The 24,909-nt window shown below is 39.7% G+C and overlaps 1 protein-coding gene across 12 annotated transcripts in view; it reads left to right on the top strand.

Moving 5' to 3' along the window:
- Window positions 1-23,682, top strand: part of CAST (calpastatin) — a 62,597-nt gene extending 38,915 nt beyond the window's left edge. For 5 of the 12 annotated variants that reach the window (XM_030512570.1, XM_030512573.1, XM_030512579.1 and 2 more), the window contains 23 exons: window positions 116-211; window positions 728-829; window positions 1,583-1,663; window positions 1,760-1,813; window positions 2,408-2,500; window positions 2,648-2,743; window positions 3,752-3,850; window positions 5,002-5,085; window positions 6,675-6,722; window positions 8,261-8,365; window positions 8,669-8,770; window positions 9,445-9,546; window positions 11,587-11,670; window positions 12,441-12,488; window positions 12,653-12,748; window positions 13,309-13,407; window positions 14,470-14,571; window positions 16,308-16,400; window positions 17,239-17,292; window positions 17,745-17,834; window positions 19,601-19,674; window positions 20,755-20,821; window positions 22,471-23,682. In XM_030512570.1, the coding sequence (XP_030368430.1) occupies window positions 116-211; window positions 728-829; window positions 1,583-1,663; window positions 1,760-1,813; window positions 2,408-2,500; window positions 2,648-2,743; window positions 3,752-3,850; window positions 5,002-5,085; window positions 6,675-6,722; window positions 8,261-8,365; window positions 8,669-8,770; window positions 9,445-9,546; window positions 11,587-11,670; window positions 12,441-12,488; window positions 12,653-12,748; window positions 13,309-13,407; window positions 14,470-14,571; window positions 16,308-16,400; window positions 17,239-17,292; window positions 17,745-17,834; window positions 19,601-19,674; window positions 20,755-20,812 (1,860 nt within the window). In that variant the 3' untranslated portion in view covers window positions 20,813-20,821; window positions 22,471-23,682. Of the gene's footprint in view, window positions 1-115; window positions 212-727; window positions 830-1,582; window positions 1,664-1,759; window positions 1,814-2,407; window positions 2,501-2,647; window positions 2,744-3,751; window positions 3,851-5,001; window positions 5,086-6,674; window positions 6,723-8,260; window positions 8,366-8,668; window positions 8,771-9,444; window positions 9,547-11,586; window positions 11,671-12,440; window positions 12,489-12,652; window positions 12,749-13,308; window positions 13,408-14,469; window positions 14,572-16,307; window positions 17,835-19,600; window positions 19,675-20,754; window positions 20,822-22,470 lie in introns of all 12 variants that reach the window. The other 7 variants (XM_030512571.1, XR_003995110.1, XM_030512577.1 and 4 more) reach the window with 7 other exon arrangements.
- Window positions 23,683-24,909: the final 1,227 nt, after the last annotated feature.

The raw sequence follows: 24,909 nt of genomic DNA, 5'->3' as shown, positions 1-24,909 counted from the left end.
TACGCATGCCTGTGTAGAAGATCTCTGGTCTACTTTGTTTTGTCTCTTGAATTTTTAACATGAGGCCATATAATGAAGCTGTCTCTTTTTTTTTTTTTTTTCCTGAATTCTCCAGCCCAAATCTGAGAAGATGTCCATAGAGGCTGGTGCAGCCAGTGCAGGTGCAGCTGGTGCAAGTGTGGTTCCTGTGGCTGATAAGTCAAGCGCCGAGGTTGGTAAACAGAGTCCCAGATAAATGCTTCCATGTAAAAATGACTTGGAGGGTGTTTCTCTCTCTGAAACACTTCAGTTTCAGAAAAAAAAAAAATCAGTAACTGCTAAAGTCCTGCTACATAATAGCTACATGTGGTGGTGAAGGACTGTCCAAAAGACTACGTAATAAACTGGTGGCATGTCATTTGTGTTTTGTCAAATAGCGCTTGCTTAGAATCAATTTTACCACAACTAGCATTAAATTAATTACTCAACTGTCTCTAGTTATGTTTGTATATGCCTGCATGTGTATCAGCTGGTACGTAAATACAAATGATTCTGTTACTGACACTAGGGAACAAGTGTAAGAATATTTCTCACTGAAAATTTTGGCAAGTGCAGGACCTACTGAAAGAAAGCTTTTAGTCTGGTTTTCAGGAGTTTTCTACAGATTCACCAAATGATTCAGATTTTTTTTTTTTTCCTTTGTACAGCAGGATAACTTCTAGAATGGTTTTCTTATTTTTTTTTTTAGCCTGGAATGGATGTGTTAGCTCTAGATAGCCTAATAGATACCCTGGGTGGACCTGAAGAAGATGTCCCTACTAGTCCTGTTTACACTGGTCCAGAAGTTACGGTATTCTACATTTTTAACTTTTATTTTTTAGAAGATTAAAATATGTCTGTAGTTGCTTACTACTACATTGATCCAGTATTTGTTGCTTAGATCTGCTAAGAGGTGAAATAGAGTTTGCGCAGTTGCATTTTAGTGTTGTTTTCAGTAAAACAGAAATAATACAGTTATGAATGTATCGCAGTAGAAAACAGAGTCAGTAAAGACAGTTGTTGCTTTTTTAACTGACTTCCAAGCATGGTCTCCAATGAATCTACAAAAGGCAGTGATGAAGGTATAAGGGAGCATAAGCAATCTAGGAGATTTCATTTCTACTTGAGAAAGAGTAATACCTTGAGAATTTGGGGAAGGATGTGTACTTTTCTGAGTTAGTTTGGGAAAGTAACATAAGAAGAATGAAGATGACAAGCAGTACTCAGCTATGATAAAAATCTTGGAATTTATCAATATTTAGAATTCAGTTTAGGTACAGCAATACATTCTATGGCTGGAGGCACTGAAATGGCTTATGTCAATGCAGAAGGAATCTGGAGAGGCAAAGTTTTGCTAGGTAGTGTGCGCTGTTGCAGCTAGTCGAGATGCACGTGCATGACACTAGGTCTGAAAGACACTATAGTCACGGTCCAGGATTGTCCCTGTGACCTAGCCAACTCTTGTGTTTTCTTTCCAGAATTATCACTGTAGATAGCTCTACATTAGAAATTTATTTCAATAAACAAGAGTACAAAGAAATTAAGGTGTGCATTCTTTTCATAGGAAGATATATCTTCAAGATACCTGGAAGAACTGGGTAAACGAGAAGGTAGTCTCCCTCCAGAGTATGTTAAATTATTGAAGGTTAGTGAATTTAAAAAACCATATTCTTTATGTGTGTTTTCTCTCATATTGGAAATTTTTGCTTATCATCTACTACAAAATTAATTCTCGTTGTAGAGCAAAAGGGGTGGCAAAGATGGATTCCCACCAAAAGCAGATGAACGAGAGGAAGTAAGAGTTACCTTTTTTTAAAAAAAAATTGGAAGGTGAAAATAACCCATTTGATTCCTAAGAAACCCATTTGATTCCTAAGAAAATTTAAGTGTTGCCTATCTTCCAAAAAGCCCAGCAAGTGGGAGAGGTCTGTGGGGTGCCAGATAATGTAGATGCTGATAAAACTTGTCACAGAAATTAGACTTTGGCACAGATGATTTTAGTAACGAATAAGAATTTTCAGAACACTGACTGAAGCTGAAACAAGTCAGATAAATGTTCATAGAGATACTAGCCATAATAATAACAAAGGGAAGAAATAGTAGCCATGCGTATGTCTTTAGCAAAGGCAACTTGTATTTCTGTACTTTACAGGAGAATTCTGTAAGACATCTTAATTTTACTGTTTTATAAGTTTAACATAGAAAATAAATCTTACGTGAAAAATGAATCTACCATTGAGGGGCAATACAGTTTCTCTGTAATGCCATCATGTTCTTATGAGATCATTGTGTGAGTAAGCATGGAACGCACTCAGATTTTAAACCAAGTTTGACAGTATTTGTATTTTAAATTTAATAATCATAACCTAGTTTGCAATTTCTCGCTCAGAAACTTATGACAGATGATGAGCTTGCAGAGGCCTTGTCATCGGACTTTACCTGTAGTACTGCTTTTGCTGAAGAAAAGACAAGTGTGACAGAGGTATTGATATTTTTCTTGCCATTGGTTGCCTTTACTGCAATGAAACATTGCCATTATTATCTTAATAGTTCACTTTAAAATGATCTTGACAATTTTCCCCTGTTTTTTATTTTTTCAAATTTGCCTGTAATGTTGTATCTCTTGTAGAAACCAAGTAAGGAAGGAGAAATTGTGAAAGCACAAGCAGCAAGTTCAGTCAAGACCTCAGTTCCTCCTAAGGAAAAGAAAACAAAATCAGAAGAGGTATACATAGTCATTCATTGAGTAGTTGACTTCTAATTAAAAATTACAAGCACATGTGTTTTATCTGTGCCTGATCTTGTAAAGATGCAAAGAGGGCTGGCAAAAAATTTGGAGAGGGGCTTTTTACAAGGGCCTGTAGGGACAGGACAAGGGGGGATGGCTGTCATCGGACAGAGGGGAGATTGAGATGAGATCTTAGGCAGAAGTTCTTCCCTGTGAGGGAGGTGAGGCCCTGGCACAGGTTGCCCAGAGAAGCTGTGGCTGCCCCATCCCTGGCAGTGTTCAAGGCCAGGTTGGACGGGGCTTGGAGCAACCTGGTCTAGTGTGAGGTGTCCCTGCCCATGGCAGGGGGTTGGAAGTGATGATCTTTAAGGTCCCTTCCAACCCAGACCATTCTGTGATCCTATAATCATCCTAATCTTCAGCTGTAAATCCTGCTTATCATAGGAAGTATAGGAATAATAGGAATTGTCATTGCTCAGATTCTGCTGTACTTTAGTGGGTCAGATGACTTTCCTTCTGCATTATTCTGCAGAATAACAGTGGTTCTTCTGGCTAGGAGCAAGAGAGTAGAAAAATGTATGTGTTTTCTTAGCTCTGTGAGGTGTGTTTAAAACTTGTGTATGATGTGCTTTTCTCATGTTTCAAAAGCCTTTCTTGTTCCTCCGTAGAGAGCAATATGATCTTATACGTATGATCTTATACGTCAAAGCATTTCACAATTGTATTATATGATACTGTGCTCCCTCTCCTCTCCCCCCCCCCCCCTTTTTTTTTGCTTTTCCTCTCTCATTAAGAGGAAATACATATTGATTAGACTGTGTTAATCTTACCACATGATTTGCCATATCCTCCAATGTGATGTTAAGGAAATCAGGTAAAGCCAAACAGAAATGACCAAGCTGGTGCTGGCTGTTTGCTTCATATACAGCCTAAAAGATCTGTAAGGTAAAACCTGTGTCAATTTAAATAAATAATTGAATGATTTACATATTTTCTTAAATGCAGAAAATTAAAGATGATGCAGTGGAAGCTCTTCTTGATACTCTTGGTGGACCTGAACCAGAACCTGAAGAAGATCAGACCCCTGTTGTAGAGGTGTCAGAGGTATAGTCTTACTCACTTTTACAGCAGTTTTCAGACTCTCCCATGGAATCCCAAGACCTCTTTGTCAGATACTGTACAAATGTGTAAAATAGACTTTCATATCAGAGGACTAAGGAATGTCGGAGTCATACATGATTAAGAAAATTAAGAAATGAAGAAATCCTGAGTGGATACAAGTAGGAAAAAATACAGTAAGATGGTTTGGAAAATGATAAGCATTTCATTTGGCTATACAAGCATACATACACGCACCTTTCACTGTGTTAGCTATAGCTCTGTTTTTTGCCTTAAGCATTGGGTACAATTTATAGCAAGCTTTTGTTTTGCACATGTTTATGATTTGATTTTTAATCGACTTTTCAGGGGTTTAGTGCACGTACTCCTTTATCCATCAGACCCCATTATTTTCTGATTTAGGTTTTGCTTTTCACTCTGACTTCTAGGAATTTTGTTTTTCTTCAACAGTTAGATTTTAACAGTAGGCCTGTGTTTGCATGTTAAACTTTGACTTTTTAGTTTAGTTTTGCAAACCCTACCTATAACCTACTACTAGCAGTTATTTTCCCCTGTATTCACTTACAGCTCAGAACAAACAAATGACAGGGAAATAGTAGAAAATAATTTGTTGCTGAGAAAAAATGTTGGAGCTCAATTTTTACAAAAAAGAGCATGTTGTAGTGCAGGTTCATTCAGCCTGGGCCTTCAGATTACATAGTGGATGCATCTTGAAGGATGTCCAGAGAATTAAAGGCAGTGTTTCAGTAGCAGTGATGGAAAAAGATACAGAATGATGGCTTCTATAATCAAAGTGGTGAAATCCAAGGAAACCGGAGGGTTTGTACACACAGAAATTCGGAAAGTACATGCCACAAAGTTACGGCTCTGAGTAGTTTTTGAAGTTTTTTAGAATTTAAAATAATACATCTGTGTTCACATATGGCATTGATTCCTAAACCATTATGATTTTACCACAGAAATTTGATAGGAATAAATTGAGGAATTTTAATATCTTAATATATGGAATAATTTTATCCAATACTAATTCTTCTTCAAACAGTAGGCTGAAGAATCTTGATATTGAAGTTGAGTCTACTTTGGAGTTTTAATTTCTGTAAGTGATTTTTTTTTTTTTTTTTTTAATTCTTTTTAAGGCTAAAGCTAAGGAGAAAAAATTAAAAAAGGCTGGAGAACTTGATGATACGATACCTCCAGAATACAGGCTAACAGCAAAGTTGGTAAGTTTTTTGTATCTTCACTGCTTTGTAAATAGGGCACTGTGTCTGACACACTTTTTCATCTCAGAGAGGGAAAGAATGTGAGGAAAACAAGCAAAACTAATATTTAATCAGCAGCTTTTTCCTGCTGGCGATTTCTGTATCTCTAGTTTCCTTCCCTTTGTGGGCATGAGTGGTTTTTTCAGGCATTCTGAGCAAAGATCTGATCTTCCCAAATCACGTGTTCCTTCTCCAAAAGTGGTGTTACTTTTTTCTGATACTAAAACTCAATACGGTAAAATTCATCCCTTTGCAGAAGTGCTTGTAGGTATCGCTTTGTAATGTAACGTTCAAACACTGTTCTAAAATGGAATGAAAATTAAACTAATTTTTCAGATTGTCACTTCAAGTGATGGAGATTTTTCTCCAGGTGAAATAAAACAACCGCGGAACTGAGATGTGTTCGGAATTGGAAAGTTCGGAATTGGAAGTTTTTGCAACAGTTTAACTGATGTTACCAAGTTACTATATAAAATGGTCTTGGTAGAGCTGGATGTTAACATTCTGTTGTGAAAGGAGCAGTTTTACCCCTCTTTTTAGAGATTTCAAGACTACCTGACAACAGGCCTGGGATTTAACCCCCTATTTGTTCAAGTGCAAAAGTTTGTCTTTTGCACTCAAAGCTTATTTTACTACTAGATGAATTCTTGCTAGTTTACTAGGGAATTCATTCCTGCTGCATGTTGATACTGACAGGAATGAACTCTTTCTGGTCTCTTGGCCTATTTGTGTTGTGCTGACATCATATTTGCTTGTTTTATCCACTTACCTGGCCATGTAAGAATTTGCCCTGTTTAGTGGAATTCCTGTAACTGTGTTACTGATTTCATCTTGTGTTTATCAGAGTATCATAGAATCATAGCATGATTTGGGTTGGAAAGAACCTTAAGATCATCTAGTTCCAACCTCCCTGCCATGGGCAGGGACAGCTCACACTAGACCATGTCGCCCAAGACTCTGTCCAGCCTGACCTTGAACGCTGCCAGGATGGAGCATTTATCACTTTTCTGGGCAACCCATTCCAGTGCCTCACCACCCTCACAGTAAAGAACTTCTTCTTTATATCAAACATGAACTTCCCCTGTTTAAGTTTAAACCCATCACCCCTTATGCTGTCGCTACAGTTCCTGATGAAGAGTCCCTCTCCAGCATCCTTGTAGGCCCCTTCAGATACTGGAAGGCTGCTGCGAGGTCTCCAGGCAGCTTCTCTTCTCCAGGCTGAACAGCCCCAACTTGCTCAGCCTGTCTTTGTATGGGACGTACTCCAGCCCTCTGATCATCCTCATGGCCCTCCTCTGGACTTGCTCCAACAGCTCCATGTCCTCCTTATGTTGAGAACACCAGAACTCCACACAGTGCTCCAAGTGGGGTCTCATGATAGCAGAGTAGATGGTCAGGATCACCTCATTCGACCTGCTGGTCACACACCTTTTGATGCATTTTGATGCATTCTTTTGATCATTTACTTTGTGTTATTTTGCTGGTGATTGTGGAGTATGGAACTTCTTAAAACAATGGAAAAATGTCAATTATACTTATTTTACTTCTAGGATAAAGATGGAAAACCGGTATTGCCAAAGCCTGAAGGAAAACCTAAGGTTAGAAAACTGACAATGTTGTGGGATACCCTGTTTTCTCCTTCCCTATTGTCACTTCTCTCTGTGCCATTATGTAAGTCTCTTGGTCTGCTTGTGTGTTTACTGCCTTCCCCAAAACCTGCTGATCTGAAGTGTCAAGTGAAAGTTGGATTTCTTGAAATTCACTGGCTATGAATGAAGAGCTCATAGTAAGAAAAAGGTTTAGAGATTACTAACACAGGAGAGAGTTACAGAAATTACTGCTGACGCAAATAAAAGCTGTGTGGGGAGTTAGTTTAAGGTATTCTGTAGAAGTCTCTTGGAGTTGTTGAAGGACAAAAAGAGGTAAGGCAGGAAAATCTTTCATTTTCTTGACAGTTTCCTTTCATTAGTCATCACATGTAAAGGAACATGACTGGAAAGAGGGAAAAAGCCGCTGTGGACATTTTCCTAATCATGAAGAACAACTTGAAGTTTGCAAAAAGTGTCCATGGTGGCCTAGAAAGTGCAAGGCAGAATGAAAAGAGAAGTTACAGAGGGGTTTTTTTTTTTAATTTAAAATGCTCAGGAAAAAAGCAAAGATTGGGAAAAGCAGTGGAACTGTGCACTGAAGAAACTGTGGGCTTCACTTTGGAAATACTGTGAGTTGATGAGACCTGCCAAATTGGATAAGTAAAGGAAACCCCCGTTCTGAAGTGAGTGTGAAAGTCAGGACCAGTCTGAGCGAGAGTGACACCATGCCTTTTAGCAGAAATGTGAACTCACTTGTCTAATTCAAGTTTGAAATATGGAGGAACACAAAGGCAGTGCTGTAAAGACTTTTCATTTCTAGAAATTCATGTGTTAGGTCTTAGACATGGAATCATCTGTAGTGGGTGATGTGTGAGAGCTGCACAGAAGGAACACCTGCCAAGCATGTCATAGGAAAAAAAGGGAGAACAATTCTGAGGGAACCAGCCACTGATGTTCAGGAGACAAGCCTTCATGTTTCGCAGGGAGCACAAAAGAGATGAACACAAAAAGCAGAAAAGCTCCAGAAGAGGAACCTGGCATGAGTTAAAGGAGGTTGGTTCATGGTTTGACAAGAGTCCAGTACAAAATCAAAGCAGAAGATGAACTCAGAATCATGAAGTCTTATGCCGGAAGAATTAAGTGGTTAGTAGGAGAATAAGTATTCCTGTGCTCTTTCACCTTTATCAGTGAAAGACACAAATATAATTGAATAGTTGTTCTGTAAGTTGTTCTGTTAAATAGGTTTTTTTTTTCATAGCTAAGAGGTTGTATTTTCCTTTTCAGTAGCCCTGTAAACAGCATTGAACGTCATGTTCTTTACGTTATACTGACTTTTGATAACAAAGCAACTGACTCATTCTGAAAAGCTGTTTTCTTTCTTTATGCACCACAACTCATACTGTTTTGTTGCACATAAATGTGAAAGATTATTTTGGTGTTGGCTACAAAAGTTTTCCTGCTTTCTAAGTACTTGAAATAGAATTCTTGGAAAGATAAACTAAAACCAGGCAATGAGTCACCTCTACCATATATGTCTTTTTTTGCAGCCTTTGAGTGAATCTGATCTTGTTGATGAATTTTCAGAAGACTTTGCCTGCCCTGCCCAGCCTGCAGTACAATCCAAACCATCAAAGCCCAGCAGCACATCCAAAGTATGTCTTTCTAGCTCACCGAAGATGCTGACAGTGATAGTTTTGCTAAGAGTGGATAATGTTACTATTCTTTCAATAAAAATATTTTCTTCTGTTTCTGGTCCCGTCCCCCCCCCTCAGCACCCCTCATTGCATGGAGTATTGGCAGTTAGGCCTTAACTGAGGGGCTTCTGCCTTTAAATTTAGACTTTTCTTTCTTGTTCTGTACTGTATTAAAAGAAGGGGGGGGGGGAGCCACTTAACAGGTACCTTTTGGGTTTCTGAGCATATTCAGTAAAATGTAGTGTAATTGTTCTGTTTCAGAAGCCTTCGAATCCTGTGGCTGCAAAAACTACTGAGGATGAAGCAGTCCCTTGTGCCACAGCTTGCACTGTGCAGTCTTCAGCTGCAGCAGCTGTGTCTTCAGTGAGTAGTCTTAGCTGGAAATGAAGCAAAATTCAGTGCTTCATTTATGCAATGGTATAGCATGCTTTCAAGATGTCAACTTCAGTATTTCATAGTCTTTCTCCTTAGAGGTAAGCCACAAAGGCAGTGTGCTTTCAAACAAAAAAAAAATCAAGTCAAGTACAAACTGAATGGGGAAGATCAGTGACCTTCTTAATAGAGGAGGTCAAATTGACAGTTCTTGTGGTCTACTCTAGCACTTATTGCTATAAAAGGGATGCTGCTTGTGAACTTAATAGATATCGCAGGGAAAGACAGTTTCTACAAAAAAATAATGATTGTCCTGCTGAATATTTTGAAGGAAGATGACATTAAAGGCTGACATTCTTGCGTCTGTTCTCAGAATATATATGCTTTTATTAAAAAAACAACCTCCCTGTGGAACATTTTAGCTGTGATTAAGTCTTTGGAAAGGAGAAGCCTGTTTACAGAGCAACCTCTGACAAAGTTTCCTTATGCCTTGAACCCAGCAGATCCCAAGTATGTGAAAACAATTAGAAAATCATTACTGTTTTTTAGTTTACTTCTCAGTTTTTACCTTAAGGAATATGTGGCTTTATATGAACAGGTTTCTTCAGCTGCAGCTGAACTGCAAACTCAGAATTGTTTTTTTTATTGTATCAATACCCCAACAGGTTGGCCAAGTGGCAGATGAAGCACTGGAAGCCTTATCTAGTACCCTGGGAAAGACAGAGCCTGATCCAGATGAAAAGAAGCCTGCTGTGGACAAAGTTAAGGTAGAGAAACAATCAGACCTCAAAAAACAGACTGTTGACGTAATTATCTTCAGTGTTACTGTATTTCCTCAGGCTAGAAACAATCCAGAGGTAATACTTCAACTTTTTTTTTTTTTTAAAAAACAAAATTTACTTGTGAAACCAGTTGTGTTCTGCTTAGGAAGTACTAGTAGGATTTCAACACAGGGAGTATATTTTCTTGATAATTTTGCCTATTACAGTACAACAGTTTCCTCAGCTTCTGAAAACTGCATCTGGTTAGTGTCTTACTGCTGAACCAAAGCAGAATTAACATGTATATCAGAGGCAGCAACAGCGTGGCCTTTCTTTCAAAAGGAACCAAATTTATGATGAGTTGTTTAAATTAGGAATGATACTTAAAACTGGTTTTTGCCACTTACCTTGTTATTTTAACAGGAGCCTTAAGCAACTCACTCAAGTCTGTGTCTTCTGTCTAAGGGAATGCTGTTCATAATCCCAGTCTGAAAAACCCCATTTGCCACCTCAGACCATGGGCCAGGTGATATTGACTGGAGCCACAAATAGAAAGGAAAGCTCTTTGGGTGGGCTGTAACTTCATCAAACAGAAGTTTCCCAAAGTTGGCTTTACTACCTTTTAGAATCACAGAATCATAGAATAGTTAGGGTTAGAAAGGACCATAAGATCATCTAGTTCCAACCCCCCTGCCATGGGCAGGGACACTTCGTACTAAACCATGTCACCCAAGACCCCATCCAACCCGGCCTTGAACACTGGCAGGGATGGAGCATTCACAACTTCGTTGGGCAACCCATTCCAGTGCCTCATCACCTTCACAGTAAAGAACTTCTTCCTTATATCTAACATAAACTTCCCCTGTTGAAGTTTGAACCCATCACCCCTTGTCCTATCACTACAGTCCCTGATGAAGAGTCCCTCTCCAGCATCCTGATAGGCCCCCTTCAGATACTGGAAGGCTGCTATGGGACCTCCACACAGCTTCTCTTCTCCAGGCTGAACACCCCCAACTTGCTCAGCCTGTCTTCATATGGGAGGTGCTCCAGCCCCTTTATCATTACTGTGCCCCTCCTCTGGGCCTATTCCAACAGCTCCATGTCCTTTTTATGTTGAGGACACCAGAACTGTACACAATACTCCAAGTGAGGTTTCATGAGAGCAGAGTAGAGGGGCAGGATCACCTCCTTCGACCTGCTGGTCACGCTTCTTTTGATGCAACCCAGGATACGGTTGGCTTTCTGGACTGCGAGTGCACACTGCCAGCTCGTGTTAATTTTCTCATCAACCAACACCCCCAAGACCTTCTCCGCAGGGCTGCTTTGAATCTCTTCTCTGCCCAACCTGTAGCTATGCCTGGGATTGCCCTGACCCAGGTGTAGGACCTTGCACTCTGCTTGGTTGGACTTCATGAGGTTGGCATCGGCCCACCCCACAAGCGTGTCAAGGTCCCTCTGGATCCCATCCCTTCCCTCCAGCATATCAACCGAACCACACAGCTTGGTGTCATCGGCAAACTTGCTGAGGGCGCACTCAATCCCACTGTCCATGTCGCCGGCAAAGATGCTGAACAAGATCGGTCCCAACACCGATCCCTGAGGGACACCACTAGTTGTCATCTTCCAACATAACTTGTAAGGGGGATAGTGCTTTTTGAAGTTGGCCACAGATTTCTCTGTTCAGCCTTCCTTTGCACGCAGCCCAGGTAGCTGTTGGGAGGATTTCAAAAGAAGTCAAGAGTTAAGGCACGGGTATAATGCTGGTTTTGATTGGTCTGTGATTGTCTATTTACTTAACTCTGTTGATCTTCATTGAAATAAGTAGAGCTACTTCTGATATACTCAGGAAGGAACAGGCAGAGAAATGAAGGCTTTCTCAAGAGAATAGGCTTTCTTTTAATTTTCACGAGATTTTTATCTGGTAGTTGGATTAGAAAGACTAATTTGAATCGGGAGACCGAAGACCTGGAAAGCTTGCTCATCTGCATTTCTGTTGGGATGTAGTTATGTATTTTTATCAGTATTATTTTGATTTTGCTTTCACAGGAGAAAACCAAACAGGAACAACACAAAAAACTGGGTGAAGATGAAGAAACAATTCCTCCAGAGTACAGATTAGCAGAAGCAAAAGTAATTTATTTAATGTGCCATCTTACTCTTACTTTCCTTTTGTTCCTAAGAATACATAGATGAAACTGAAACTCCATTTCAGTTTGATCTGTTGATGTTTAGTTCAGCCATTTTTTTAGCATATAAAAATTCCAGTTTGTAGTTTCTGAATATCTGACATCTATCATTAGATGCCTACATAGGCACAGAAGTGGTTTGGATGTAAGTACCTACACATGAATAATTAAGGCTGAGATTAGTGCCCTGGAATCTTTCATTAGCTCTCTGTATTTTAGAACTTAATAAACTCCGATTGGTCAAAGCTGTTAAAAAATGCTTTAAGGTGGTGTGTTTGCAAACATCACCACATGACTCATTTGACATAAATGGGTAGTTTAGGTGTAGCCTAAACTAAGATTTTCACATCTGCCACAGCTGCCGTCGTGAAGAGATACGGTGTTTCTGAACTCTGTGTCCAGGATTATTGTTACCAATGTCAGTAGAGGCTAGGATTTTATTAATTAATTGTGCTATTTTTATGGAAATTGAAACATGAAGTAGGGAAGCTCAGAATCCCACACTGAATCACTTCCCAGCACTCAGATATTTTTAAGTTACAGAACCTGGATTTATTAAATGACACTTCAAGTAACAGCAATAGATGGTAGAGGTTGCTAGTTAGGTCATTTTCTTGTGTAATACTCTCTGTTCACTGAGTGCTATCAGAGTACTTGTATTGAAAGTCATTTAAAGATTGCTTGGTATAATGCAAGGGGATTTTTATTTTGTAGGATAAAGATGGAAAACCACTCTTACCAAAACCAGAAGAAAAGTCCCAGGTAAAAAAGTGAATATTCGGAATGTTTCATTCATTAATTACTTACCCAAATGTCAGTAAGGTTTCCCAGTTTTCAGTTTAAAAGGGAGAGAGACTGTGTTACCTCCTCACTTTTTAGTAGATGAAAATGCTTACAAGCCTCTTTCTTTTTGTTTTTAATGTTAGCCTATGAGTGAAAATGATCTTTTAGAGGGTTTGTCAGAAGGATTTTCCTATTCTCCATCACCATCTGCACCATTACCTACACCAACGGTAATAAAGGTGAGTATACCTGATTTCTGAAAATTTATTTTCAGATTGTTTCAACAATCTTGATATTTATTTTCCTTAAAGTTCATGTAAACTTTCTTTAATGAAATTCAGTAACTAAAAATTTAAAATATTTTTTGCAATAAACTAATAGGAGAGCAGGACTTTAATAATGAGGAAAAAACCTAGGTAAGTTAGTTGTCATCTTTTAACAGCTGCTTGCACAAGTAATGCTTTGCAGTTGAGAATTTTAAAAGTGTTACTTGGGAATATAGATGGGCTTGGTGAAGTCTTAGCTCCTCTGAAGTTATATTAAACCTGCCTCTGACTTTAGCTATGACAAGGTTTAACCCAGTAGTTGGGAGGGAAGATTGAACATGAACAAACCGAGGTGCAAAACAGTTGCACAGTGCTTCACAGAAAGAGGCTTCGATCTGAAATAAGTAGAGCTTCGAAGAAAAATGAAGTCATAGAAATAAAGAGGATGGGCATTGCATTTTAGAGGCATGGAATTTGATGCATGTTTTTCTTTTAATCCTCTGTGTTAGTAATGATACTGTGTCTTGTTTCAGAAAGCCAAGAAGGGCAAAAATTCTGCAGATTCCTCCAGCATTGTCTCTGCTGCTACAGTTTCTTCAGTGCACTCAGCAGCTCTTCTGGCTTCTACCTCCGTAAGCAACCTTTTCCATAAATCCTATTCTGAAATTCAGAATTGACTAATGAAGAGAGATGGGAGCATGATCTAGCCAGTTTTATTGATATAGACTGCTGCACAGTTAAACAGTTTGTTGCTAATACTGGCAACTTGGAGGAAAGAAAATGTTCTCCTTGCGCAGGAAAAAAAAAAAGTGTGAATTTCTGGACAGAGTTACAGAGCACATTGGAGGATGTCTGCATTTCCTTTCTATGGGTCAGTGCAGGTAGTTACTAGTTACCTATGTGCAAGTGGTTTCATTCTGAGGCTTGGACCTTTAGCAGAACATCTTTCTTTTCCTAGTTAGGTAAGGAACATTATGAGAACATTTAAAATAATAATAGTGTAGCCATCACCATAGTGGCAAAGTCATTTGTCAAGGAGGAGTCCAAGGTTAAAGAAGGGACAGGCAGCACCAGCACCTCCTTTTAATACCAGAATTTCCCTTTGTTGCATTTAGTGGTCATGTTGCCTGGCTCATTGTTTTCCCTATTTTGATCTGTGCAGTTGTGCACTAGTGTTTCCAGCCTAATCTGAGAGGGGACTATAAAGGTCCTCCCGCCTGCATTACTATTGGTTTTAAGGGCTTTTTTTTCTAACCGTTTTTTGAATAAAGCTGGTGTGAATTAGCAAAAGATACATATTGTGAAGATAAAAACGTTAATGAGTTTTAATTCAGATTGACACTTCTTTAAGAGCTAAACTGCAGTGATAATGATGTTCGCAAAATTAATGGCAATTGCCAAAACCCAGTCTTTTCATAGGACTATTCTCATTAGATCATTTAGGCGTATGTGTAACAAAAGAAAGTCATTAAAATACATTCCATAACCCCTTCTTGAAATTATGTTTTCTGTAGGTCTAAATATTCTGTAATTGTTTTCGCCAGTGTTGCACTACGTTGTAATTACAAAGGGAGAGCTGATTGGTCATTGTTCACTGAAGTTGACAGTTCATTAGTCAGTACTTGTATTAGCTTGGTGAATTGAATTATTTTTACAGCAGATTTGTGTTCATGAATGTGTTCATACTTTGTTAGGGAGGGAAAGAGATGGATGAAGCCTTGGATCTCTTATCTGATTCCCTGGGACAGAGGGAACCTGACCCTGATGAGAACAAACCGGTTATGGACAAAGTAAAGGTAACAAAAGACATTCTGAAACTTGTGCAGTCTGGTGGGGAAAATAAACAAAACAAACAACTGAAAAAAAAAAAACCCCAGAAGAAAAAACCCCAAACAAAATCTGAGCTACTTACCCCAACCTTGGTGGGGGTTTTGGGGCTTTTTATGGGTTTTTTTTAATACTGCAGTATGTCTTACACATTCATAGGAGCATACAGCATGTGATTTTAGATACAGAAGATTCCCAGTAAAAAAATAACATACTTTTATGTTGTCCTACATATAGGCATGCCAACCATTCTTGGGCCAACTGGGTTACTTGTGTGTTTTGTGACAAATGTTGAATTAGTTAATATACATAAGCCACTTAGAGGTGAGTGTTGAAATATTACAGGAAATTTGCAATAATTTGGTTTCAGTGACTTTTATTGTCATTATTCTAATTATTTTCCAGGTGTCTTCTCTGGCATCTGTTTAAAAAATTAATTTTGTAGCCTTCTTTTTGTCAAACTTGGACTTGTATAACCGCACAAAAACCAAGTTCATCAACAGACGTCTTGATTTAATCAGTCCCATTTTTTAACTTGGCTTGTTTCTGCTTGCTTTGTCTTCATTCAGTCTTTCTTCATATAACTGTATAAAGACCTTGCCTCTAATAAGAAAATCAGGCCCATTTCTGCGTAATAGTAATAGTAAATTGTAAATTGAACTACTTAAGAAAAAGGACATTATTGGGGGAAAAAAAACACCATAAGATGCCCATTAATAAATTCAGGCTGGAATCCAGAAGCAGATTTCTAATCTCAGACCAGGTTCCTGTGCAGAGGTTATTGGCTACCTTGGGAATAAGGAGTAGGCAGCCTGGGTAGCATTGTCTCTTGCCATAGCAGAAGAGTGAATGCTTGATGTGTGAGATCTCAGCAGCTGCTGTGCTTCAGTGGAGCTGTAGGAGCCCAGCTTTCTTCATATAGTGTTCTTTATAAAAGGCATGGAAAATGCCTATGTTCAAAAAATGAAAAAAAATTTCTTTAAAATGTCTTCATTAACAAATACAAGAGTACTCTTCAACAGTGTGCTTAAAAACCTACTTGTATGTAAACCAGGTGTTTTGTTTGGGACATTTCTGGTATGTTTGCCAGAAATCTATGCAGCATAAATTGAAAAATAAATGTTGTGAAAGGAGTGCTTCCCTCCTTGATGGAGTCTCCAGAGCTTGTGCTGCTCTGGCTTCAAGTTGTGTTGGATTTGAATCTGAGCCTGGCTTCAAAGTCAGATGAGAAGTGTAGGCCACTCTTGATCAGTTCGGGTGCAAGGTGGATACGCACCCTGGGTTCTGCTGAAGGTACTGGGATGCATTCACGGATAAGACACTGCAGGAACGTTGGCTTTGTGTTAAAGCTACAATGCATGGATGAGATTTGATGCAGATGTATGGAATGACTTCTTTTAGCCATATTGTTGAGAAGGAGAACTGAAAATTGACATAACTTCTTTTTTGTTTATTTTGGCATGCTGCTGTTTATGTATGTCTAACTTTCTAAATGTGGACACTTATTGAGAGCTAGTAATTTTAAAACTCTGAGGCATGAAACACACTTCATAGTGAAATAAATATATGGGGGTTTTTTTCTGATAGTTTTAAAATTTTAAATTTAAAAAGGGTTCTGCCCTAAGTTTAATTGAGTACTCTGACTACTGTTTGCTAATATTTCTAACATAAGTATTCAGGTTGTTAAAAACTTAAATGCTTTCAGGAAAAGGCTAAATCTGAACACAGAGACAAACTTGGAGAAAGAGACGATACTATCCCACCTGACTATCGAGAACTTCTGGAGTCAGGTGAGCAGGTAAGGAAAAGTTGGTTTTATTAACTTTGTTAGTTTGGACTTGCAACACCATAAATCTGTGCGTATGAGCCAGTCTGTCCTCATTGGTTTTATCAGAAGAAGGAAGCTGAGGAAGTGTGTAGTATATTTTTATATTTGTATTAAACATGTAAATATCCTACAGATAGAGTAGCTCTGTATTTCCTTGCATGCATTTAATTCAAAAAACAAACAAAAAAAGTAGGTTTTGGTTTGCTGTGGGGTTTTGGGGGGATTTGATTTGTTTTGTTTTGTTTTAATTGAGCAGTCTGAACAAATAGATCATTTTGAACCATCCAGTAGCCATCAGTGTCCTGCAGATTTAGCAGTATAGATTCCAGTGACACTGGCCCAGTGTTGTAGGTGCTCTGGAAAACTAGGTGAAAAAAAGTGTCACCCTTTAAACAACTTGTCTTTATAATCTGCTTTTAAACAGGACATACTTGCAAACTGTGGGTAGTAATGCTTATTCATTCCAAGTAGTTTCATTCTGAGTTGGGAATAAAGCATATAAATAGGTATTACCTTGGTGGTATACCTAAAGCCTTGTAAAACTGCCATTCACTGGAGCACGTGGCTGCTCTGACAGTGGTTTGATCTTTTCTGGATGGGAAAATTGTTTTTCCAGTAGACTACACAGATAGAAAGATGATATTGCAAATGTGGTAATAGAGCATGAAAAGATACCGTGAACTGTCTTTGAGTACATAGCACAAGAAATAAAGAAATCAACTTTCTTCGTGATCTGTAATGTCATACATAAGTATACATGTATCTTAAACCTGATCTAACCAGTTCAAAATGAGGATGTAATCCCAAGGGTAAACCAGTAAAGCCAACAGCAAAGGGTGATGTGAAACACAAAGAATCAAAGGTAACATTTATGGTGTTTTTGTTCTGTGCTTGTTTCATGTCGTGTCCTCTGATCTGTTTTCCAAAGTAGCGTCATTATAGGCTCAGGGCATGATTCATTGCAAATTCTCATAAATGCTATTGAATGGAGTAAGTTATAGTAACCGTGTGGATAGTAAAACTTCTATGAAGATTAACTGTTCACAATAATTACAGTTTTTATATGCAACTACACTGTGAACGTTCAGGTCCAGTACTGAAAGAAATTGCATGTCTTGGAAACCTCAAATAGACATCTCTGTCCTAACATATGTGTAGAGCCCAGGTATAGTTTAGTTTTGGTTTTGGGTTGGTTTTTGTTTTGTTTTGTTTTTTAAGAAAAGCATAATTAAAGCAGACATAAATCCCTGAAACATTAAGTTGACTGGGGGAAGTATTGCATATTGTGTGACTTCAGAATTAAAATTATTGCAGAAGCCTGTGGATGACTCTGCAGCTATCGACGCCCTGTCAGGTGACTCTGATACTTGCGCAAAGGCTCCTGCCACACCACAGCACTCAAAGGTAGGACATTTTCTGCTAATAACTTGGAAAATAAACAGTTTTTCACTACTCTATGAAAAGTTTCTCACTTTTTGCAGTAGCTCGGTTTAGGTTTAGACCTAGCCTCTTTGGAAGACGCTGTCCAAAGTGATTGTTGTACTACTATGATGGAAGTTTCATGCTTCTTGCTGTGTACTAAATGTTTGGAAAAAGAAAGATTTGTGGTATGTAGAGTGTCCCCATGACCCAGCTTCAGTGTGTGCATGAGCCCGGAACCACCCCTATGTGTTGGGCTGCATCCCCAGAGCGTGAGCAGCAGGTCAAGGGAGGGGATTCTCTCCCTATACTGCTGCTGGGGAGACCTCCGCCTGCAGTCCTGATCCAGCTCTGGGATAACACCACAAGAGGGACATGGAGCTGCTGGAGCGAGTCCAGAGGAGGCCACGGAGATGCTGTGAGGGCTGGAGCAGCTCTGCTCTGGAGACAGGCTGAGAGAGCTAGGCTGGTTCCGCCTGCAGAAGAGAAGGCTCCACGGAGACCTTAGAGCAGCTCCAGTGCCTAAAGGGGCTACGAGAAAGCTGGAGAAGGGCTTTGGACAAGGGCCTGTAGGAACAGGCAAGAGGGAATGGCTTTAACCTGACAGAGGGGAGACTGAGGTGAGATCTTAGGCAGAAGTTCTTCCCTGTGGGGGTGCTGAGGCTCTGGCACAGGTTGCCCAGAGAAGCTGTGGCTGCCCCATCCCTGGCAGTGTTCAAGGCCAGGCTGAACGGGGCTTGGAGCAACCTGGTCTAGTGGAAGGTGTCCCTGCCCATGGCAGGGGGTTGTAACTGGATGAGCTTTAAGATCCCTTCCAACCCTAACCAGTCTGTGGTTCTTTGGTGTGATGTGTTTTATCCTATGCCCTGGTCTCTCACCTGAAGACAGAAGGACTGGTACACGTGGTTTTGAATGATGAATACTTTTTGTACGTAACTGGGTAGAGCACCTGCTGTTGTCTCTCGTGGGATACTGACTTCTGCCAGCCTATCTCTGTCTGATTCCTGCAAGGAGAAAGTTAAAAAAAATAGCTTGAAGTTACAAGATCTTTGACCAAACCAGTATATTAGCAGTCAAAAATTAAATCCCTTGGACAGACACAGGTGTGGAAGCATAACCAGTTCCTAGGTGAACTTTTACATTAATTTCTTTAAGCGTATACTACAAGGCACCGAGTTACCAAGAGTGAATTACAAGTTTGTCCATACTTAAAAGGTTGATTATGATTATCTGTGCTTTTATGCTGCGTTTTTTCCTCTCCCGGGGGGCAAAGAAGCAGCAGTTTACAAACTGAAGTTCACATCATATGTAATTTGTGGGAGGAAGTAGCTGTGTTTCCAAATAACTCTTCTGGCCACTGCAGTACTTCTCCAAGTGCTTACCTTGACACCAGATCGTCAGATGGCTTAAGACAGACCACTGGTGTTTTAAGAGCTGTTTTGTTTGGTTATGAACTTTGGAGCTAAATCTGCTGCGGCGACATTATTGCTTTGTAGTAAATACAAAATCTGCCCATATACAAGGTTTTTTATCTCAGTATGCTTTCTGGTGCCGTCATCTCCCCAGTATTAAATGAAGCTCGAGATTCCACCTTGCCATGGACTAGTGGCAGTAATTACATGCATGCATCCTGCGTTGTGCTCTTTCCCACCCTACCAGCTGCATTTAAAAACGTGTTATGGCAGATGTTGAAGTAGAAGCCATCAATTCTCTATTGTGTTTGTAACTGTAATTATTTTTTTTCTTTGGAGTGTAGGACAAAAGTGGAAAGGAAACCACTAAGCCAACCCCAAAGGCTAAAGGAAAACCCAAAGACCCTAAAACGGTAGAAACATATGTATTATAATATGGACAGTCATGGTTACCATACACTATAAATGTGAAACATGGGCAACTGGATTTTGGATTCATATTACATGGCTGTTATTCTGGGGAGAATTTTACATGGATAGGTTGAACTTGATGCATTTTTGTAAGCATGTACATAGGAGAAAAGCACCTTTCTATTACAAGGAAGATCTTCAATAAAAGGGGGCTAAAATATGTTTCTTTCAGAGAGAGTATGGTATTCTACAGGGGGCTCAGTGCATGCTCCACAGGCTCTTCATTCCCATGTTTGCTGATACAAAAGTCACACTTCACATGCCTGCAGCTGCTTAATGATCCCCATCACTTCTCTTTTAAATAGCAGCATTCTAAAAGTGATTAGAGTGTACACCTTCAACCACGTCTGTTTCTTACATTATTATTATTCACTGTAAAAAAAAGAATAAAACCCTATCTTTATTTATAAAGAAGTATGCAGAATGAATCTGGTGGGAAAAGGAAAAGGAAGGCAGTTGATTCTTTATATATTTAAGAAAAAAAAAAAAAGGTCAGCTTGGTCTTTGTCATCCAGAAATACAGAAAATGGATTTTTCCCATCACCTTCTCTCACAGGATATTGCAGGTAGATGCCTGAATCAGATGGTAATACCTGCTCAGGAAATCTTAGGTTTCACGTTTCAAGTGGTGACATTTTTCTTTATTATGAAATTGCCACACATGCCTTTGTGTAACAACAGAAATGCCTTTCAATTTTTTATGTTAAACAGGGGGGTCTTTAACTCCTTTTCAGAAGGATGTATTTTTTAATGTTCAGAGTTGTGACTGGATCACTTGCATGGGCAAAAGGATGTTCAGAAGTAGAATATGAAGAGGGTATATCTGAAAGATAAAGTGTTTGTGGAAAAATGAAAATATATAGACAGAAGTTACAAATACAGTTGCTAAACTTTCTGCATTTTAAGTGCAGATCATACTCATGTCTGAACTGTGACTTCTGATAAGTATCTGTCACTGTTTTATTTCAGATTTTAGCGTAGTTTGCAGTTTCTTACTATGTTGTGCTTCTCTTGCTCTTCAGGCAAAGGAACAGTCCTCCAGCAGCAAATCTGAGAAGCAGAAAACAAGCTAAACGTTAACATTATTGGGTGAGATTTCTTCCTCTCTTTTCTCTTAACTGCCACAAAGACAACTCATGCTAGTGTTATTGAAGCCAAGTTTTTGCTCACAGCCTTTTATTAAACCTAGACATGGTTAGAGACACTGTTAGACACACGCTTGGAATGACTTTGAAGTTTTGTGTTTCTGGGCAGAAAAGCCTTACTTTTTCTTCACACCCTATGTCCATACTTCTGTGTAGGTGCATTCCTTTAGGTTTCTGTAACTGAGGATTCCAACGCATGACATTCTGCTTCCGCCGTAAGACCTTTTTAGACTACTGAAGAACAAGCACATCTCAGCTGCTTGTTTTCATCTTTAGGACAGTGAGCTATTGTCAGTACTTCTGCACCCGGCTAATTTCAGAACAGCAGCCAGGGCAGGTGTAAAAAGCCCCCCAGATAAACTGGCAGGTAGAGCAGGTTTCAGTGCTCTGCTCTCAGCTTCCCTGGCACAAGTACAGCCTTGTTCTATGCACATATTCCACCGACGCCATGTACTTCTTTGTACTTGGCTTGATCACACCTGTAACATAAGAGAAAGTAATTGGAGTCTTTCATCATCACCTTTAGTTCATGGGGGCATTCACTTAACTACACCTCTGTCATGGTTTGAGCCCCGTCGGTAGCTTGGAACCACGCAGCTGCTTGCTCACTCCCCCCCTTTCTTCCTCCCCCCGCTCCCAGAGGGATGGGGAGGAGAATCGGAAGAATGTAACTCCCACGGGTTGAGATAAGACAGTCCAGTAACTAAGGTATAATACAAAACCACTACTACTACCACCAATAATAATACTGATAAGGGAAATAACAACGGGAGAGGATACAGTTGCTCACCACCCGCTGACCGACACCCAGCCTGACCCGAGCAGTGATCTCGACCTTCCGGGTAACTCCCCCCAGTTTATATACTGGGCATGACATGCCATGGTATGGAATACCCCTTTGGCTAGTTTGGGTCAGGTGTCCTGTCTCTGCTTCCTCCTGGGTTCCCCTCCTCCCTGGCAGAGCATGAGACTGAGAAAGTCCTTGGTCAGAGTAAACATTACTTAGCAACAACTAAAACCATTGGTGTTATCAGCGTTGTTCCCAGGCTGAAAGTCAAAAACACAGCACTGCACCAGCTACTAAGAAGGAGAAAAATGTCTGCTACAGCTGAACCCAGGACAACCTCAATGCTTGATACATGTGCTTCAGGCTAGGGGGTTTCGGGGGCATGGAGGGGAGAGGCTGGAGCACGTCCTGTGCCAGATCCATCCACCACACGCCAGCAAGGAGTGTCCCAGCTGTAGCACCCTGAAGAACCTGAGGGGAGCCGCTCTCCTCAGGCTGCAGAGGTGGTCCTGACTCCCTTGGGAGGAGGAGTGACTGTATGCAGCAAAATCCCATGAGGAGATTTGGCAACCAACCTCAAATGGGCAAGACAAAGATGCATCATTACTGCTGTCTGCAGCGGGTGGCTGCCCTCACTTGCAGTATCACTTTCAAACAATACCAAATGTCTTGTGATATTAGGTCTTCCTGGATTTCTTTCTGTCTAGAGACTTGTTTCTGATAATATATCGCAGATTGATTTTGTGAAGTTTTTTCTCAAAGAAGATGAGTGCTCTTAACCTTTTTTTTCTCTTTCTTCCCTCCAGGATCTTGGTGCATCACATAAAACATCTTCTTTCTCTTGGTGGATAATAATTCCTGAAGAACAAAAGCTGATGCAAAAACCATATGGTTATGCTGGGTGGTCTTTGTATGGTGAAACTTGCTGGACTTTTTCCATATTTTCTTTTTTCCCAGTAGTGGACTAAGTTGTATTAGGTTTTTTTTTCTTCCCAACCTAGCCATTAATTGTATTATACTCATATACTTTGACTTTTTCGTAATTTTCTTCCGTTTTCAGAGGGAAAGGATGCTTTATATTTGCAAGAAATATATTTCATAGTAGCAATGCCAAAGAAAAAAAACCTGCAGATTTTTGCACATAATCTCCACATAGTGCCTGTAAATCTCAGAAGAATTTGTATGTGCTAGCATTTTTAACATTGCAGCGAATGCATTAAGTATTCTGGAATATATTGAGCTTTAGTTATCCTCAGCCTGGCTGTGCATTCTTTCAGCAAGCCAGTTCCTGGTAGACCGTACAAGTAAGCTGTGGTAGGTAAAGACTGTAAAACTGGGGATTAACTGCTTCATCAAGCACATGTAGTAATAAAAGAGGTATTTTGGATGCTGCCTTAATTGTAGTTAAAACAAGAAAAACACACCAGATAAGGATTTTAGGTTTCTACTTCTAGTGGTATCTGTACTGTTATCTTGCAATTTCTGGAGTCTCCTGGACTGAACAAATACAAATCCTAGTGTAACAATGACACCATTACCATCACAGCAGTGGAAATAAAGAAGGTACACGAGCATTACCAGAGATTAAAGAGAAGTTCAAGTCAACAGGCGCACTCCTTTTTATTTTATTTTAATTTGCACTGTTTCTAGTCCTCGCCTCTGTTCCTTGCGCTGCAGCAGGGAATGTAGGGCAGAAGTTCGTGCTGCAAGGAACATCATGATCACCTGCTCTGCAACGAACAGGCACAAGTAGGTGCCTCTTGCAAGTCTGCTGCAGACCAGGCTGTCCTGACAGAGGTGGCCAAGTTCCTCCATGTGTTTTCCTCTGTCTTCACGCGTGTACCGCTTCTCCGTGAAGAAGGCCATACCAACATTCGAGACCAAAATCTGACTCCAGTATGTAGCATTGCAGACAGAGACAGCCCGGAGATTTAAATTGGGGATATTTAGACTCTTGACTGTACTTCGCAGTCTGTACTGAGAACCTGTGTCACACTAATAAAGTTTTTAAGAATGCATTGCTATGTTTATTAATTTTCATTTATTACTGCTGTTATCTGAATGGCTGTTGTAAGACAGAAGAAACCCTAGAATTAATTAAAACCCACAAATAAAAGTAAATTAAACCTGAATATAATGTGTTTAAAAAAAAACCCTGCAAAATACTTGTCTGTCATGCTTCATGAAGGCACTCACAATCTGATTGAGATCCAGCTACAGCTTTTCCCCCTTTCCTTTGGTTTTCACAGATGTATTGCAGTTAATGGGCCACATTTAACTTGTGGATTCCCCCTGTGTAGGGAAGCAGCTAAAAGATTCAGACAAAAGCACAAGAGTTTTCAGAAACTAGGTGATTATTTTGCTGAAAAATTCCAGTTAGAAATTTTTGTTGAAACATACACTATACAAAGGATTAAGTCATTCTCAGGCAACAGAAGCAGTGCTGTGTTTTCATGAAGTACGCGAACCCAGCCCTGCACCCCAGTACATGGTCAGACGCTACCACACAGTCACGCAGTTCAGTCTTTGTGCCTCTGGTTTTGTGAGCACAGTTTCACTGCAGCACCCGAGACTGTAAAACATACATTAGTGCAGCTCCATCAGTGCAAATTACTGCTCACAACAGCAATACAAATGAATGTCCCAAAATTACACAAGTGCTTTATTGACATTAATGTGAACAAATCTTATTTGTTAAATTCCCTTTTCATCTGTGAAAACATTTTAAAAGCAAGCAACAGTCAACAACAGTACCAGTAATGCCAGAAAATGTTGTGCACACAATTCACAGCCTACTCAGAATTCCTGTTTCCCTTCTGAGCACACAGTAGTACTAATTTCTCTCCTGAGAGCAATTACCTTACAACTCTTAATCATTATCCTTCAGGTAAGATACAAAGACCATAATGAATGATTGTCCATTTAAATGGCAACGAGTACATGTGACAACACTTGCATTTCAAAATAATGTAAAAGCTGTAATTAAAAGCAAAAATTCCTGCTAAACCCTGAATCTTGATCATCATCATAAATTGACTTTTTTTCCCCAACACACAAAATGTATGTGCTGCTTTCCTGAATGTTACCTAAAAGCACAAGAATATTTCCAGTGCAGGCAAAGTATTTACATCAGCAGCAAAAGGAGTTGGGCAGAACTCTTGCAGGAGGATGGCATTCCAGAGGCAGATGAGAAGCATCCAGCGACTACCTCCAGCCCTGAGGGACTACAATAATGCTTGCGTAGA

Source organism: Strigops habroptila, chromosome Z (assembly GCF_004027225.2).
Source record: "Strigops habroptila isolate Jane chromosome Z, bStrHab1.2.pri, whole genome shotgun sequence".
In the NCBI taxonomy this organism is placed as follows: domain Eukaryota; kingdom Metazoa; phylum Chordata; class Aves; order Psittaciformes; family Psittacidae; genus Strigops; species Strigops habroptila.
Note: the sequence above shows the minus strand (reverse complement) of the source record. Positions and strands in the feature narration are given on the sequence as shown.